Source organism: Manacus vitellinus, unplaced genomic scaffold, assembly GCF_001715985.3.
Source record: "Manacus vitellinus isolate BGI_N305 unplaced genomic scaffold, ASM171598v3 scaffold_31_pilon, whole genome shotgun sequence".
NCBI lineage: Eukaryota > Metazoa > Chordata > Aves > Passeriformes > Pipridae > Manacus > Manacus vitellinus.
Genome location: NW_021940379.1, coordinates 8,164,522 through 8,177,491, shown reverse-complemented (window position 1 = coordinate 8,177,491; position 12,970 = coordinate 8,164,522). Strand labels below are relative to the sequence as shown.

General features: G+C 40.4%; 2 protein-coding genes and 1 non-coding gene across 3 annotated transcripts in view; all 3 read left to right on the top strand.

The window, feature by feature from the left end:
• Nucleotides 1-60: 60 nt before the first annotated feature.
• RANBP1 (RAN binding protein 1) lies at nucleotides 61-9,858 on the top strand. Its single transcript, XM_029961207.1, has 5 exons — nucleotides 61-1,170; nucleotides 2,926-3,083; nucleotides 4,977-5,105; nucleotides 6,987-7,052; nucleotides 7,987-9,858. Coding segments are annotated over exons 1-5 (480 nt in total). The 5' UTR covers nucleotides 61-1,168; the 3' UTR covers nucleotides 8,112-9,858.
• LOC112841182 lies at nucleotides 7,116-7,246 on the top strand. Its single transcript, XR_003212804.1, has one exon. It is a non-coding gene; the product is annotated as a small nucleolar RNA SNORA77 (small nucleolar RNA).
• Nucleotides 9,859-10,140: 282 nt separating the features above from the next.
• ZDHHC8 (zinc finger DHHC-type containing 8) overlaps nucleotides 10,141-12,970 on the top strand; it is a 108,182-nt gene continuing 105,352 nt past the window's right edge. The window contains exons 1-2 of the mRNA XM_018076227.2: nucleotides 10,141-10,328; nucleotides 10,511-10,635. The gene's annotated coding sequence lies outside the window, so the exon portion shown is untranslated. The remainder of the gene's footprint in view (nucleotides 10,329-10,510; nucleotides 10,636-12,970) is intronic.

The window sequence follows — 12,970 nt, the reverse complement described above, 5'->3', positions numbered from 1 at the left end:
TCTCCCCCCTTTTTTTTTCACTATTTAGTAGAAATAAGCTGCTTTATTTCAATTGCTTTATGTACGTGTGGTGTATACCTGCACTGTAAAGGATGTTGTGCACAGAGCCTGTAAGAGTGGATTCCTTCATCTGTAAAGTAAAAGTAGGATTTAAGTGTCCCCAATGTATAGACTGTTTTTCCTTTTTCTGTAATTCAAGAAGAAACAAAAAAAGCCAAACCCGAATCAGTTCCCTTGTCCCGAGATAGCTGTTTTGTGGCTTCATTAAACTTGCACATGAATCTCCCTTCTAGGCTTGTGTAGTGAGTGCTTCTCAGGAGCCCATAGGTATGAAGCACTGGAGATGTTTATCACTTACCTACTAGTCACACAGTAAAAACTATTCTTAAGCTTAATGAATGCTATGACAGATTCCTAAAGAACTTACATAGGCAGTAGTAGTTTGGCCATTTACCAATAACCTAAAGTTCCTCGAAGAGTATTAAAGCAAAAAACTTAAATTATTGCATGAGGTTTAGAGCTGTGGCTCAAAAATATCTTTGGCTGTTGGTGATTCTAATACATAAAACAGAATGCTGAACTTGGGATGCAGTGTGTCCCTTAAGCTGGGTTAGGTGGTTGGTTTGGTGGTGTGGGGGATTTTTTTCTATTTTTCCCATTAGTGATGGGTCATTAGACTCTAAGAAATAGTAGGGTTTTAGTAGCATAAAACACATTATATAGGAGAAATGGTTGAAGGAATTACTTTTCCATAACCAAGATTTATTGCTCCAAGGCCAAGCCTCTGCACAATTTATGAGTGGTAGGATTAAAACATCCAGCACTGCATGAGCACCTTTTTGTTTCATACTTTAACCATATGTTGACTTGAAAGCCACTTGTTTTCAGTTTTCCTTTACTGTTACAGGGTATTTCAGTTACTAAGATCTAATTGCTGAAAAGTCATAAAGGTTTTAATTTTAAATACAGGTATAAGTACTCCAGGCTTTAGGTTCACAGCATAGTTATTTGTTTGTGTTCTCTTTCTCCTCAGGAAGCACACGAGGAGCACGATACTTCTACTGAAAATACAGATGATTCTAACCACGACCCTCACTTTGAGCCCATAGTTTCCCTTCCTGAGCAAGAAATAAAAACTCTGGAAGAGGATGAGGAAGAACTCTTCAAGATGTAAGTGCAATAATTCTGTCTGTTATCTGAATGCTTATTATGCTTTAACTTGACTGTTTATAAAAAGCTGTATGAAGCTGTAATGCAATTTGGTTGGTGTTTACTGTGATGGCAGAGATTGACTGGGGGTGACTGATAATAATGCCCCAAGAAACTGAAGTTTGGAACAATAGAAGGGAGCTGATAGTGCAGACCTGTCTTTAGAACTGTTTAGCATGAAACAAAACAGAAACTTAATAACTAGAGGCTTGAAGTTGTGTGATCACAATGTAAAACAAGTGTCTTGTGATGAAAGAAAGGAGATGTATATGGAGTTGCTGCCATGTATCCCCAGGTAGAGGGTGATGCACAAGGTACTGAAATAATAAAAGCAATAGATGCAGCATTGGGGCATTTGTGGCAGTACCTCTTTCTTGTCTAAAACATAGTTTTATCCCTAGATTGGGCTTAGTGTCAAATCAGGATAGCTTGATCTGCCTGAAGAAAAGTGTAGCCTAAAGGCTTAAGAAGTGTTTTGAGTTTGATCCCTGATGTGCTTGCTTTAAATAGGTTTAAAAAATACTGGTTTTACTTAATCACAGAATGGTATTGCTCATCTGGAAAAGAGGTTTGAGTTCTCCTTACACAGATGCTGGTAATAACTCAAGTGCTCGTCAGGTTCTGACAGGTACATGGTGAGATCTCTGACCCTTTGGCCTCTCTGCTTGTCAGAGCCAGCATCACATGGAAGGATTTTTTAAAGAATTATTGTATTTTAAAAGATCGTGGTAGTGAAATAACAGTGTAAGTTCTGGTGTTCTGTAGGTTAATTTTCATGTCTGCAAAGGGGTGATGGAGGAAAGGAGTCCTTTTTTAGTGAATGCTGGTGGTTCTGATAGTTAAACTTGGGGAATAACCTGCTGAATGCCAGCTGGACTTGGAAGGAATGACTTGCTTTGGTCCAAGTAGTTAATGTGAGTCAGAGCCTCTGTCAGAGTAGATGCTCCAGCATCTGACACTTTCTCTTGAAGCCCCTGGTTTATTACAAGTGCCTCTCCCTTGCATTTGTGTATCTGCCCTGCAGTGTGAGCAGGTGCCTCCTGTGCTATACCAGTGTCTTGAACTCCTCACTAGCAGAGCTCAGGCTGTGTCTTGGCTCGGTTTTGGCCAATATCCCAAACTCCTCCTGTTTCTCCTCTGGCACACTGGCATCTTGGAAGGTTCAGCAGTGATGCTCTGAAGCAGACATGTTCCACTTTATTCCTGATTGAAGGAGAGCAGCAAGTAGGCTTTTGGAGTTAAAGGGAAATGAGTGACTCTAGAGGGTGAGGCACTTTAATAGCTGATCAAACACTGGGCTTGGAATTTTACAAGAGTCTCTACTTAGCATTAGGCTGCTAAATTTTGTGAATTACTATTGCTGGGAAGATGAAGCAGTTGTACCTATATGTAAGAACTCTGGCTATAGCAACACCTGTTAATTAGCTCCCTGAATTTAAAAGGTTACCTAAACCAAATGTGTTTGTCATCTCAAAGAGTGTCCAGAACCTGCTGGATTTTAATATAGTCATTACATCATTTCTAATAGCTTATTATTAAAGTTTAATTTATCCCATCAGTTTCTAAATCTGTGTGATGAATTAGAACAGAGACCCTTGTAAAAGGAATTGTTTTCTTCTGATGTGTGGCTTTCCAAACCACTGTGCTGTTCAGTCAGCTGTGAGGTTTCAGCAGCTGTTTCTGCATGCAGAGTAATTAGATTGTCTCTCCCTGCAGGCGAGCGAAGCTGTTCCGGTTCGCGTCCGAGAACGAGCATCCCGAGTGGAAGGAGCGAGGGACTGGGGATGTGAAACTCCTGAAACACAAGGAGAAGGGAACAATTCGCCTCCTCATGCGGAGGGATAAAACTCTCAAAATCTGTGCAAACCATTATAGTGAGTTCTACACCACAGTACTTGTTAGTTTGGTTTTAAACAGTGGCCCTGCAGAACTGTACAGTGGAGGTTAACAGCTCGGTGGGGTTTCAGTAGCAGCTACAGAGGTGCTGTACATCTTCTGAACAGACATCAAATTTATATTAGACTGTAAATACAGTTGTCTCTTGCTCTTCACACAAGGCCACAAGCATCAGAAACCATTAGGGCTTATTTTTGTTAATGGAAGGAAGCTGCAATTTTTTTCCTTCAGACTCTGATACTGCTCTAAGACCAACTAAAGTCACTTTAAAATTTAGCTGGGATAGACAGGCATTATGTAACTTCCAGTTGTGTGTAGTTTACTTTAATGATTGATAGAGTATAGAAAATGCAGGCCTTAATACTATTTGGGATATGAATTTAGTCTGGTTTGCTTTTGTAAAAGGGTGAGAAAACCCATCATGTAGTAATTTACTACTTAGAGCTAAATCTTGGAATTGCTGGAACCAATCCCTTAACCATCAGAAAACAGATACTGAGGTGCCAAACTAATCTCTGTCTGCCCTTCCCTGCTTGTGAAATAAACTGAAATGAATGTGGTACATTGGGCTGACTCACTTAAAAAAGAATCCTCTTTGAATAAAAAGAACATGAAAGTGTAGGACATACTTGAAAGTCAGCATAACTTGCAACAAGTAGATTAATTTGATAATACTTTGTTGCTTGCTTTGGTAATAGTCAGATTTTTATAGGAGGAGTATATAGTGTTCTGTGGAGTTAAACTACATTTAGATAACTGAAAATAAGAAGTAGCTTAATACAAACCTCAAGTCAGAAGCAGTAATTCTTGTTTTCTTGAGGGAGATCCTTCAGAAAGTCAGACTGTTCAGAGGACACAGGTGTTCCTGTTTAGTAAATGAAATGGCAAATATGAAAGCAGTGCAGTCACCAACCAGCAAGAAAAACCCTTTTGTTTAAGGAAATAAATGTGCATATACAAAACAGAACTGATAAATTTACAGTGTTCATGTAAAATTTGTTTGTTTTTTTTTTTCCTGGAAAAGCTGCTCTCAGTATAGATTTGTTCAATGAAGTTATGCTGACTCACAGGCAGACAAAAGGACTCTCTTCATTTTTGCAAAACACTGAATGGAACAAAATGTAATTTGATCTCTAGATTTTAAAAATGCAAGGAAGGGAGTAGACTCTTCAGATTTCTCCTGAACTAAACAGGACCCAAGGGATCAAGGATAAAAAAAGCCCTCCCTAAACTTTGCATGTCTGGAATGCACCAAGTCTCAGAGCAGTGTGAGAACTTCTCCAGTCAGTCAGGTGAAGTAATTGGAGCATCTTGGAGGGAAAGGGCTCCATTTACTGGGAGGGAGCAAAGGGATTGAAAATACACTGTGTGCACCTTGCAGGGCTGCAGAACTCTGTCATACCTTGTACTACAGCTTTAAATTGATGGCAGAGAAGTTAACTCAATTTGATGATTAATTGAAGCAATAATGCTTTTTTTTTAACTAATTTTTGGTAGTATTTTCAGTGTGTAAAGGGAGAATGAATGCTGTTTGTCTGTTTGGATACCTTTTCCTCCTGAATCATTTGCCATCAGAGTTGTGCTTAGTGACTGTATCTTAGTATCACAGTCATCTGTTTTAAACAAAATATTGAATCAAACCCTCAGTTTTGTAACAGAGGGAATCCTCTTACACAGTGATGGTGCATTGTTTTATTTGGTGATGTAAGGAAAATTATATATGGGCACCACTGTCTTTTATTTATCCAGAGTAACTCTGTGTGAAGTGCTCTGCATAACCACTGCAGGCTGTTGCCAGTGAGATTTCTGGAGGCTGGTGTGGGAAACCTTTGCAGTTGTGCTCTGTACATCTTCCAATGCTTTCTTTTCAGTCACACCCTTAATGGAGCTGAAGCCCAACGCCGGGAGCGACAGGGCCTGGGTCTGGAACACACACGCTGACTTTGCAGACGAGTGCCCCAAGCCTGAACTCCTGGCAATCCGCTTTTTAAACGCAGAGAGTGAGTGGATGGCACTGAACTTACCCTGCTTTAAACTGTTGTGGCACACTGCCTGTCTGAACTGCTGTAAAATCACTGCTGTGGATACCCTGTCCCACCCTGCATGGCAGTGTTAGCTAATTGCTTCTTTATCTGAGAGGAGTCTGGTAATCACTAAACATGTGTGTTGACAAACACTGTAGTAATTAGGCCTTTAGGAATATTTGTTCAATCTCTGCCCTAGGCACTTTTTTTAATCTAAGCCATTTTGTGCAAGTGCAATGCCAATTAGAATAAAACTAAAAGCAGTTTAGAGGCTCACATGCAGCTTGTGTTCATTTATCTCAGGTGCTGAATTGTAGCTAAGATTAGATATTTGCATTAGAAGCAGGGAAATCCTGATCTGATATTTCTGGTCCATCTGCATTAGCAGAACATCTACATGTTTGTTGGGGTTTTTTTAAATGAAGTATGTAGTATCTTCTGTGTTTTGATTAAGTGGATCTCTCAGTGAAAAGTGCCAGTCAAACCCATCATACTAGTTTGTGTTTTTTTTCTGGAGTAACTGCACTGAGTACCACAACACCAAAGTAACTCTAATTATGGATCAGCTAGGATGAAATCAAAGTAGTGTCTGGGTGTGTGTGGGGTTATGTTGGTTTGGTTTGTTGTTTTTTGTTGTTTTTTTTAAAGAAGTGAAATGAAAAAGTGTTGCATTTCCTGCTTTACAGTTTGCCACACCAGTTTAGTGTGTTAGCTTTCTTTTGTCCCCACATGTTAGATGGATCATAAAGTGTATTCTAAAACTAGATGAATTTGCCTACATCTGGGAAGAACTTAGTGTATCATGCTTATGTCCAACATCATTGTTTAGCCAAACAAATCTCTCTGATCCACTTGCTTAGTGCTTGCTTCATGATCAAAAAGGAAATTAAAAGGGTTTGGTAATTATTTGCTCATCTTCTTTGAAAAGTCCCTCTTTCTGGTGGAGGCTGTTCAGCCTTTTGAATGTTGTGTCCTGGGGGAGAATTCCTGTCCTGCTGTTTGCCCTTGCAGTACTGGCTAAGGAGATGACAGGTGAACAGACAGAAGTGTGTCCTTCTAGTGTCTCCTCTGTTTGAGATGCTTGAAAAGGAATCGATCCTAGGCTAGTTCCATAGTGCTTTCAGAATTCCTGTGGGGCAACAGTGACCTCGTGTGGGCAGCCAGCCCAGCCTGGCACGGGGAATTACCTCCTTTGTTGCTCTGGGGTTAGGAAGCACCGTGCCCATTCCTCTTTTGTCTCTTGTACTGGTATTACTTGTGTAGAAACATCCGTGTAACTAAATCAGCTGGCTTAGACCAAAACATCCTGACAGTTGTGCATTCTCAGCTCTTGTCTCAGGAGCAGCTGGAGTGCAGCCCTTGGGCCAGAGTGTGAGTGCTGTACTAATGGAACAGGCATTGCCTGCCCTTGGTCATGCTAAGAACCCAAGTCATGGGAAGGTTGTGGAAGACTCCTGGTGTATAACATAGCTCACAAAGATAGTAGTTCAGAGCTAATCTTCAGTCTTTTGCATACAGATAGTTGTGTGAGCAGTCTCTGACATCATGTTCCTATTCCTGTAGGCTAGAGACAGCTGGGAGTTGCAATAACTACAAAACAGCTCCTGCTGGCATTACATTTTGATTATTTTGCAAAATAAACTGCTTCAGTAGTCTTGCTGAAGAAAATAAACTGCTTTTGCACAAAGATGTGATTGAAGAATTTTACATCCTGTGTGATTTACTAGATTACTTCAGAGGTCCCTAAAAAAGTTGTTTACACAGCTTCTCGTTGGGTGTCTTCCCTCAGGATCAGAAGTATTCAATGTTGTGAGGCAGCAAAACTAATGAAAAAATATTTTATCATTATTGAAACAGATGCACAGAAATTCAAGGCAAAATTTGAAGAATGCAGGAATGAAGTAGGCAAGAAAGCAAAGAAAGGTAAGGTGGTCTCAGTTTTCCAGCTGTGTGAGTGGTGACAGTGCCCTGGAGTGTCGTGTTCCAGCAGACTCACTCTGTGCTGAACTGCAGCCTTCAGTTCAGGTGCTTTTCTGTCTGCAAGAGTAAAGCTCACTCCAGTGACCATGGCCTTCTTTGCTGTAGAAGGCTGTTACAGTTGCTGTTGGGACATTGCTTCTTTTGAAAGCATACCAGGGAAGTATTTATGGTTTATGGTACACAAATGAACTGTGAACACTGCAACCACAGTCCTGTTTCTTCCTCCCAGTTCCCTTTCCCAAATTCCACAAAAGTATAATCATGCAAGTATAACATTTAATGTTTTGTATAGTTGTTAATGTGTATGAAGTCGTAGCATTTATTCACAGGTCTCTTAATAGATTGTTGCACCTCCTTATAGAATTGCCTGTGTGCCAAGATGTGTCACCATATCAAATAATTCCAGCCTTTCTAAGTACAGGCTACTTGTGGTCTGCATCAACATTATTCAGGGTATTTAGACTGGGCTTTGCCAGCCTTAAGAACTCCTGTTCCTCAGTTTCAGACTGGGGAACTTGACTTCTGGTTGTTGTGGGTCAGATGAGAAGAAGCTGGGCCTTGTGGAGCTTGTCATTGGCAACAGCACAGCTGGCCAGTTGTTACACAGTTCTCAGTCCCTGTAATTAGGCCCTCACGTGGTGATTAACATATGCAAGTGGTATTTCTTGAACTCTGACATCTGAGATAATAATTACCAGAGGAAAAGAAATGGAATGAGTCACTCCAGTGGTCGGTGGAGAATGTCTTTATTTTTGTTCACATTCTGAATACCAGCTGTCTCTCCCCTCCCCTCACCCTCCACTTCTCTACTCTTTCCCCTGTAACAGGAAAATCCATTACTGCCTCTATGTAACACTTTTCCTAATCAATCTTTTAGCAGGCACAGACAAAAATGATAGTGCTGATAAAGTTGCTGAAAAACTAGAAGAGCTTTCTGTAAAGGAAGAAAGCAGAGAATCTGAGAAGAAGGAGACCAAGGAAAAAACTGAAGAAAAGCAATAAAATCATCCTGGGCCTTGCAGTTTTTCCTTTACTTTTTTCTTTCTTTTCCTTTTTTTTTTTTTTTGTTTTGTTTTGTTTTGTTGGTTTTTTGGTTTTGTTTTTTTTTAAATTTTTTTTACAAGGGACTTTATAAGGAACACAGATCAGCATTCAGGTTGTTTTTTTCTAAGCTTTTGCCCTTTGGAAGGTGTCTTCAGAAAAATCCATTCCCCAGTCATGAAAATGTACTGTGCTAACTTTCTTTTCCATAGTGGAAACATTTATAGTCATCCAAAAGAGTGAATAAAACAAACGTGAAAACAGCATCAGGGGCAGAACTGTAAAGGCTTGTGAATACACTTGTTTCCTTGGGTGTGAAGCTACATATCATCATTCCTGTGGATTTAGCAGGTTAACAGACTTTTACCAGCAGGGAAGGTCAGGATGCATTCGTGTTTCTTGTCTGGCTTCTCCAAGTGTGATGTAGCAGAGCTTTCCCTGTGCTGTGTGTGTGCTGGGCAGGGATGTGCCAGGGAATGGGGCACTGAGAGCCTTCCTGGCACACTTGGTGCTGAGCCATCAGACAGGGAAAGTGAAGGTGGGGGAGAAAATGCATTATGTGAGGTTTGACAAGGATTTTCCTCTTAAGAAACAAAACCTGTGCTTCCCCCCTGCCCCAAATTTGCTAATCCTACAAAGGCTTGATTCCAGCAGAAAGCTGCTGCTGCTGTCCCAGCTCTTCCACGCCGTGCCCCTCGCTGGCTGGAGGCACAGCAGCCTGTTCTGCCGAGGTGTGTGTGCAAAGGCATCCAAACTGTGTGAGTACCTTCCTGTGAGGTTCCCCCTGTCAGCAGATCCTGGCAGTTGTAGGCTAAAATTGAAAAGCTTTTTTTTCCCCAGGGCTTTGGAGCTCACATTGTTCTTACAAACTGGAGGAGTTCTGAACTTCTCAGGTGCTTGGTAGGGAGGCTGTCCCTCTGGGAGAGTGGCAGTCACTTTGGAACAGTAAATGAAGTTGTACAAGCTTGAGGGACACTCTCCTTGCCAGGATGGGCAAATTGGATTAACAACAAACATTTGCAGTGAGGAGACTTGACCGATTTCAAGGTAGTGCTAGAGTAAGAAGATAAACTATAGTAAGCAATAAAATCAACACAATTAAGTCTGATAGATGAAATGAACTTCGTTGTTGAACACTAATACAAGGATTGTGTTAGGATAGTGATGAAATTTTGTAATAGTTTCCAAAATAATTAATGAAAACCAGACAAAACCTGCTAAACTGTAAGACTGAGTGATGTTAATGTTGGATAGCAAGACCTTTTTATCTTCATGGAGAGGCTTTTAACTTGGTCAGGTTCTGCAGCCTACTTGAGGAAAATATATTTTTAAAAAATCATGTTTTAGCACTGTCTTTTAATGCTACCATGAATGAGTCTTAAATCTGGAACTGTAATTAAGGTACTCACTTCATTCAAACAGAGTAATTCCTTTGGTGTTTTGCACATTCCCCTTCAAGTACAGCAGATATCAAAAGTCTGTTAATTAACAAAGGTGGTTGAAAGGCAAAATAAAATGCTCCTTAGTGTTTCTGGTTTGGAAATAACAAGACAAAGCTACTCTGAAGTATTTAACATTTGAATGTAAAAGCCAAATCTTTATCCATGAGTCACTGTAAATTCTCTGATCTGATAATGTCAAACAGTGTGTCTAAATTGATAGAAATGACATTTTAAAAATTCAAAATAAACTTAAATTTTCATTTAAAGGATTTGCTTGTTGTTTTAAGAACTCTTCCTGGGAATGCATTTTTAATCTACAGGGGCAAAGTGATGAAGGCAGCAAAATGGGTGAGTTGGATTTCACTGTCAAACACTGGACAGGAGAGGGGAGGCAACACCTGAATTACTTAATTTGTCTTGATATTAGATATTGATGATTCCTGCTTAATGTTATTACCCTCTTCTTCCCCTCTTTTTTTATGCATGCTTAAATGATTTCAAGACATTTCCATTCCTGTTTAGGTTGATTGATCCATGTTTACAGTTCATGGATTGGAGCCATCCTTGCAGGTCTGCAGTCTCAAAGAGCAAAGTTATGAGAGACCACTAAGTGAACTGATTTCTCTGGATAACATTTGGCTGAAGAATGTTGTAGTCCCCTAAAGTAAAGGATGGTCAGGCAAAGTTCTGCTCACTTTAGAAGCCATAGGTGTGCTGTTCTACACCTTAAAAAGCAGTAAGTATTTTTAAAATTGATCTCAGAGAAACAGGACTTTCGTGCAAGTGGTTCTAATGATCAGCTTTCTTATATGTAAAGTAAACCAGCACGAGGAGTCCTTGAAATGTTTTTGTAGCTTACTCTGTACTGAGTATTCTCCAGTTGCAGCTGATGCAGTGTTGTCTCGTCCCCCTGCCCAGGTCACCAGGGATTCATGGTTTCCCCCCATCTTCACTGTTGACAGGGATATTGAGCTGACAGAACCTGCCCTGCCTTGTCAGGCAGTAACTTGGCTCCAGAACTGCACTAGTCCTTTGACAGAAAGGTAGGCTTGTAGTGCAAAAGCTCCCTCTGGAATTTGGGGGCGCAAATACATCAGTTGCCTTGTACTTGTTTCTGAAATGGCAATAACTTCAGTGTGATTAATGTCTGAACCTGTTTGAAAGTCTTGTGGCAGTAAAAATAGATCACACAGAAATTGCTCTAATTCACTGTTCAGACACAGCACAGAAATTCAACTAATTTCTGCAGTTCAGAGGAGTGTGGTGAGACTTTGTCTCTAGGATTTTAGAGGCAAATTTGATTCTAGGCTGTTTTAACACCTGCAGTTCAACAGTGGCAACTTTCTTTTTTACTCCCAGTGAGGCAAGGTAACTCATAGCGTGTTTAAACTAAAATAGTGGGGAATATAGCTTTGTTGATGCAGCTGGATAAAGTCCTTTTAAGCATTTCCAACTTCAGTAACGGCGTTATTGAGAATATGAATCTTACAGAAGGTACAACTGCAGATTTTTTAAAGGTTTTAATCTATTTTCAGTAAAGAAGGAAAATACAGAGGGTTCATAAAGCATTGGCAGGTGCTGAAGTCTGCAGTTTGTAAAAATCCTCTGCTTGAGAGGCTTAGAAAGATGCTTTCCAGGCCAGGCTTAGTGCCCCAGCTTTTAGAGGTACTGATGGGTTTGTTTGCACAAAACTGGATGGGTGAGTATCTGAGGACACCTCAGTAATGAATTTAACCTTGAAATCATTAAATTTTGACAAGTGTCAAAATAGTATCTTCTTAGCAGGCAGTTAAAGAAGGCTGCTTACAGCAATGAATTCAAACCAGTTCCCTCGGAATCCCATGGTAATGATTTTGAAGACTACACTAATGTGTTGGGTTCTTTTTTTTTTTCCCTCCAGGAATAAGCTTGTATTAGTGATCCTAAATGTCCCATTAAGAAATTGCCAACACCACAGTTTATTGTGTTTTAATACTGTAAATGACTTTTTTTTCCCCGGGTGATGAGGATATTTCTCAAGACTACCCAGTATAATTCAAGTTGCATTGCTTCATACAAGCAGTGCTTATCAGTTTGAATATCTTGTTTGCTGGTGTATGAACACTGTTGGCTTCCAGAGTTTCAGCAGCATCATTTAGAGTGGCAGTTCATTCTCGTGGAGGACAATTACACTCAAGTAATTGTTTTAAACGGGATGGTTGGTGAATCTTCAAAATGTTTGGAGGCTCCGGATTTTTCCGGAGTGTGGAATGGGGGAGAACCCGGACTGGATTTTGGCCGGAGTACGGAATGGAGTGGGAAAAGGGGAAACCAGGACCGGACTTTGGTCAGACTATGGAATGGAGTGGGGGAAGGGAAAATCTGGACTGGATTTTCTGGAATACAGAATGGAGTGTGATTAAAACCCGGATTGGATTTTTCCAGAGTATGGAATGGAGTGGGGAAAAGGGGAAAACCTGGACTGGATTTTTCTAGAGTATGGAATGGGGGAAAACCCGGACTGGATTTCAAAAAAAAAAAATTAAAAAAAAATGAAGGGTTAGACTTGATGATCTCAGAGGTTCTTTCCAACCTGGCTGATTCTCTGATCATTGTGGTGTAAGTAGTTTCTTGTGGGGATCATTTAGGAATCAGTCTGTAGGGTTTCAAAGTCTCACAGTAAATGCAATCAGTGCCCCCTCAGTGCAGTTGGGAAATTCTGCACAAATGCTATTCCATGGAAAATATCTATTGGAAAACTCTAGAAAACTTTGTGGGATATCTGTTTAGGCCACTGAAAAGGCATTATTAGGCAATAATTTCTTTATTTGTCTGGTAAGAAATGAACAACTAAATGAAAATTGTCATACTAAAGTTCCAGTGGGTAACTTAGTAGGTCTGGCTTGTACCCAGAACTATCTGGCCCTGCTTGGACTTTTTGGCAGGACTGGGCAGCACAAGATGATCCAAATGTTCTGAGCACTGCAAATTTGAAGGAAAAATAGCTTTTCCTAACCAACTAGTTGCTGATCCTTGAGGGTTCTCCCAGTGACCCTGAACAGTTTGCAGGTCCCCAGTACTATGTGGGCTGGCAAATGCATTTAATGTAGTAAGCAAATCCAGTAAGAAAACTACAGTTATTTATTGAGGTCGGTGTTTAACGACAACAGCAAATATGAGCTAGGAGCTAAATTGCATAGTGACTGATAAAATATTCCAGGGATTTTCAGTACTTTCAAGTGTGCAAAATAAAAGAATTTTCTTAACCATGTAGCTGAGATTTCCAGCTAATACTAGTACCATGATTTGATATGAAAATTGCACGGCAATCAAGCTTTCCTGATGCTTGCTCTGCTGGGAGTTCCCTTTCATCTGCCCAGCTCTGGGTGGTGCCCTGCC

What these genes read in the sequence shown, in the direction of transcription:
- RANBP1 (XM_029961207.1), top strand. An exon ending in AATCTGTGCAAACCATTATA is followed by an intron (nt 3,084 to 4,976) that starts GTGAGTTCTACA and finishes CTTTCTTTTCAG; the next exon opens with TCACACCCTTAATGGAGCTG. An exon ending in CCGCTTTTTAAACGCAGAGA is followed by an intron (nt 5,106 to 6,986) that starts GTGAGTGGATGG and finishes TTATTGAAACAG; the next exon opens with ATGCACAGAAATTCAAGGCA.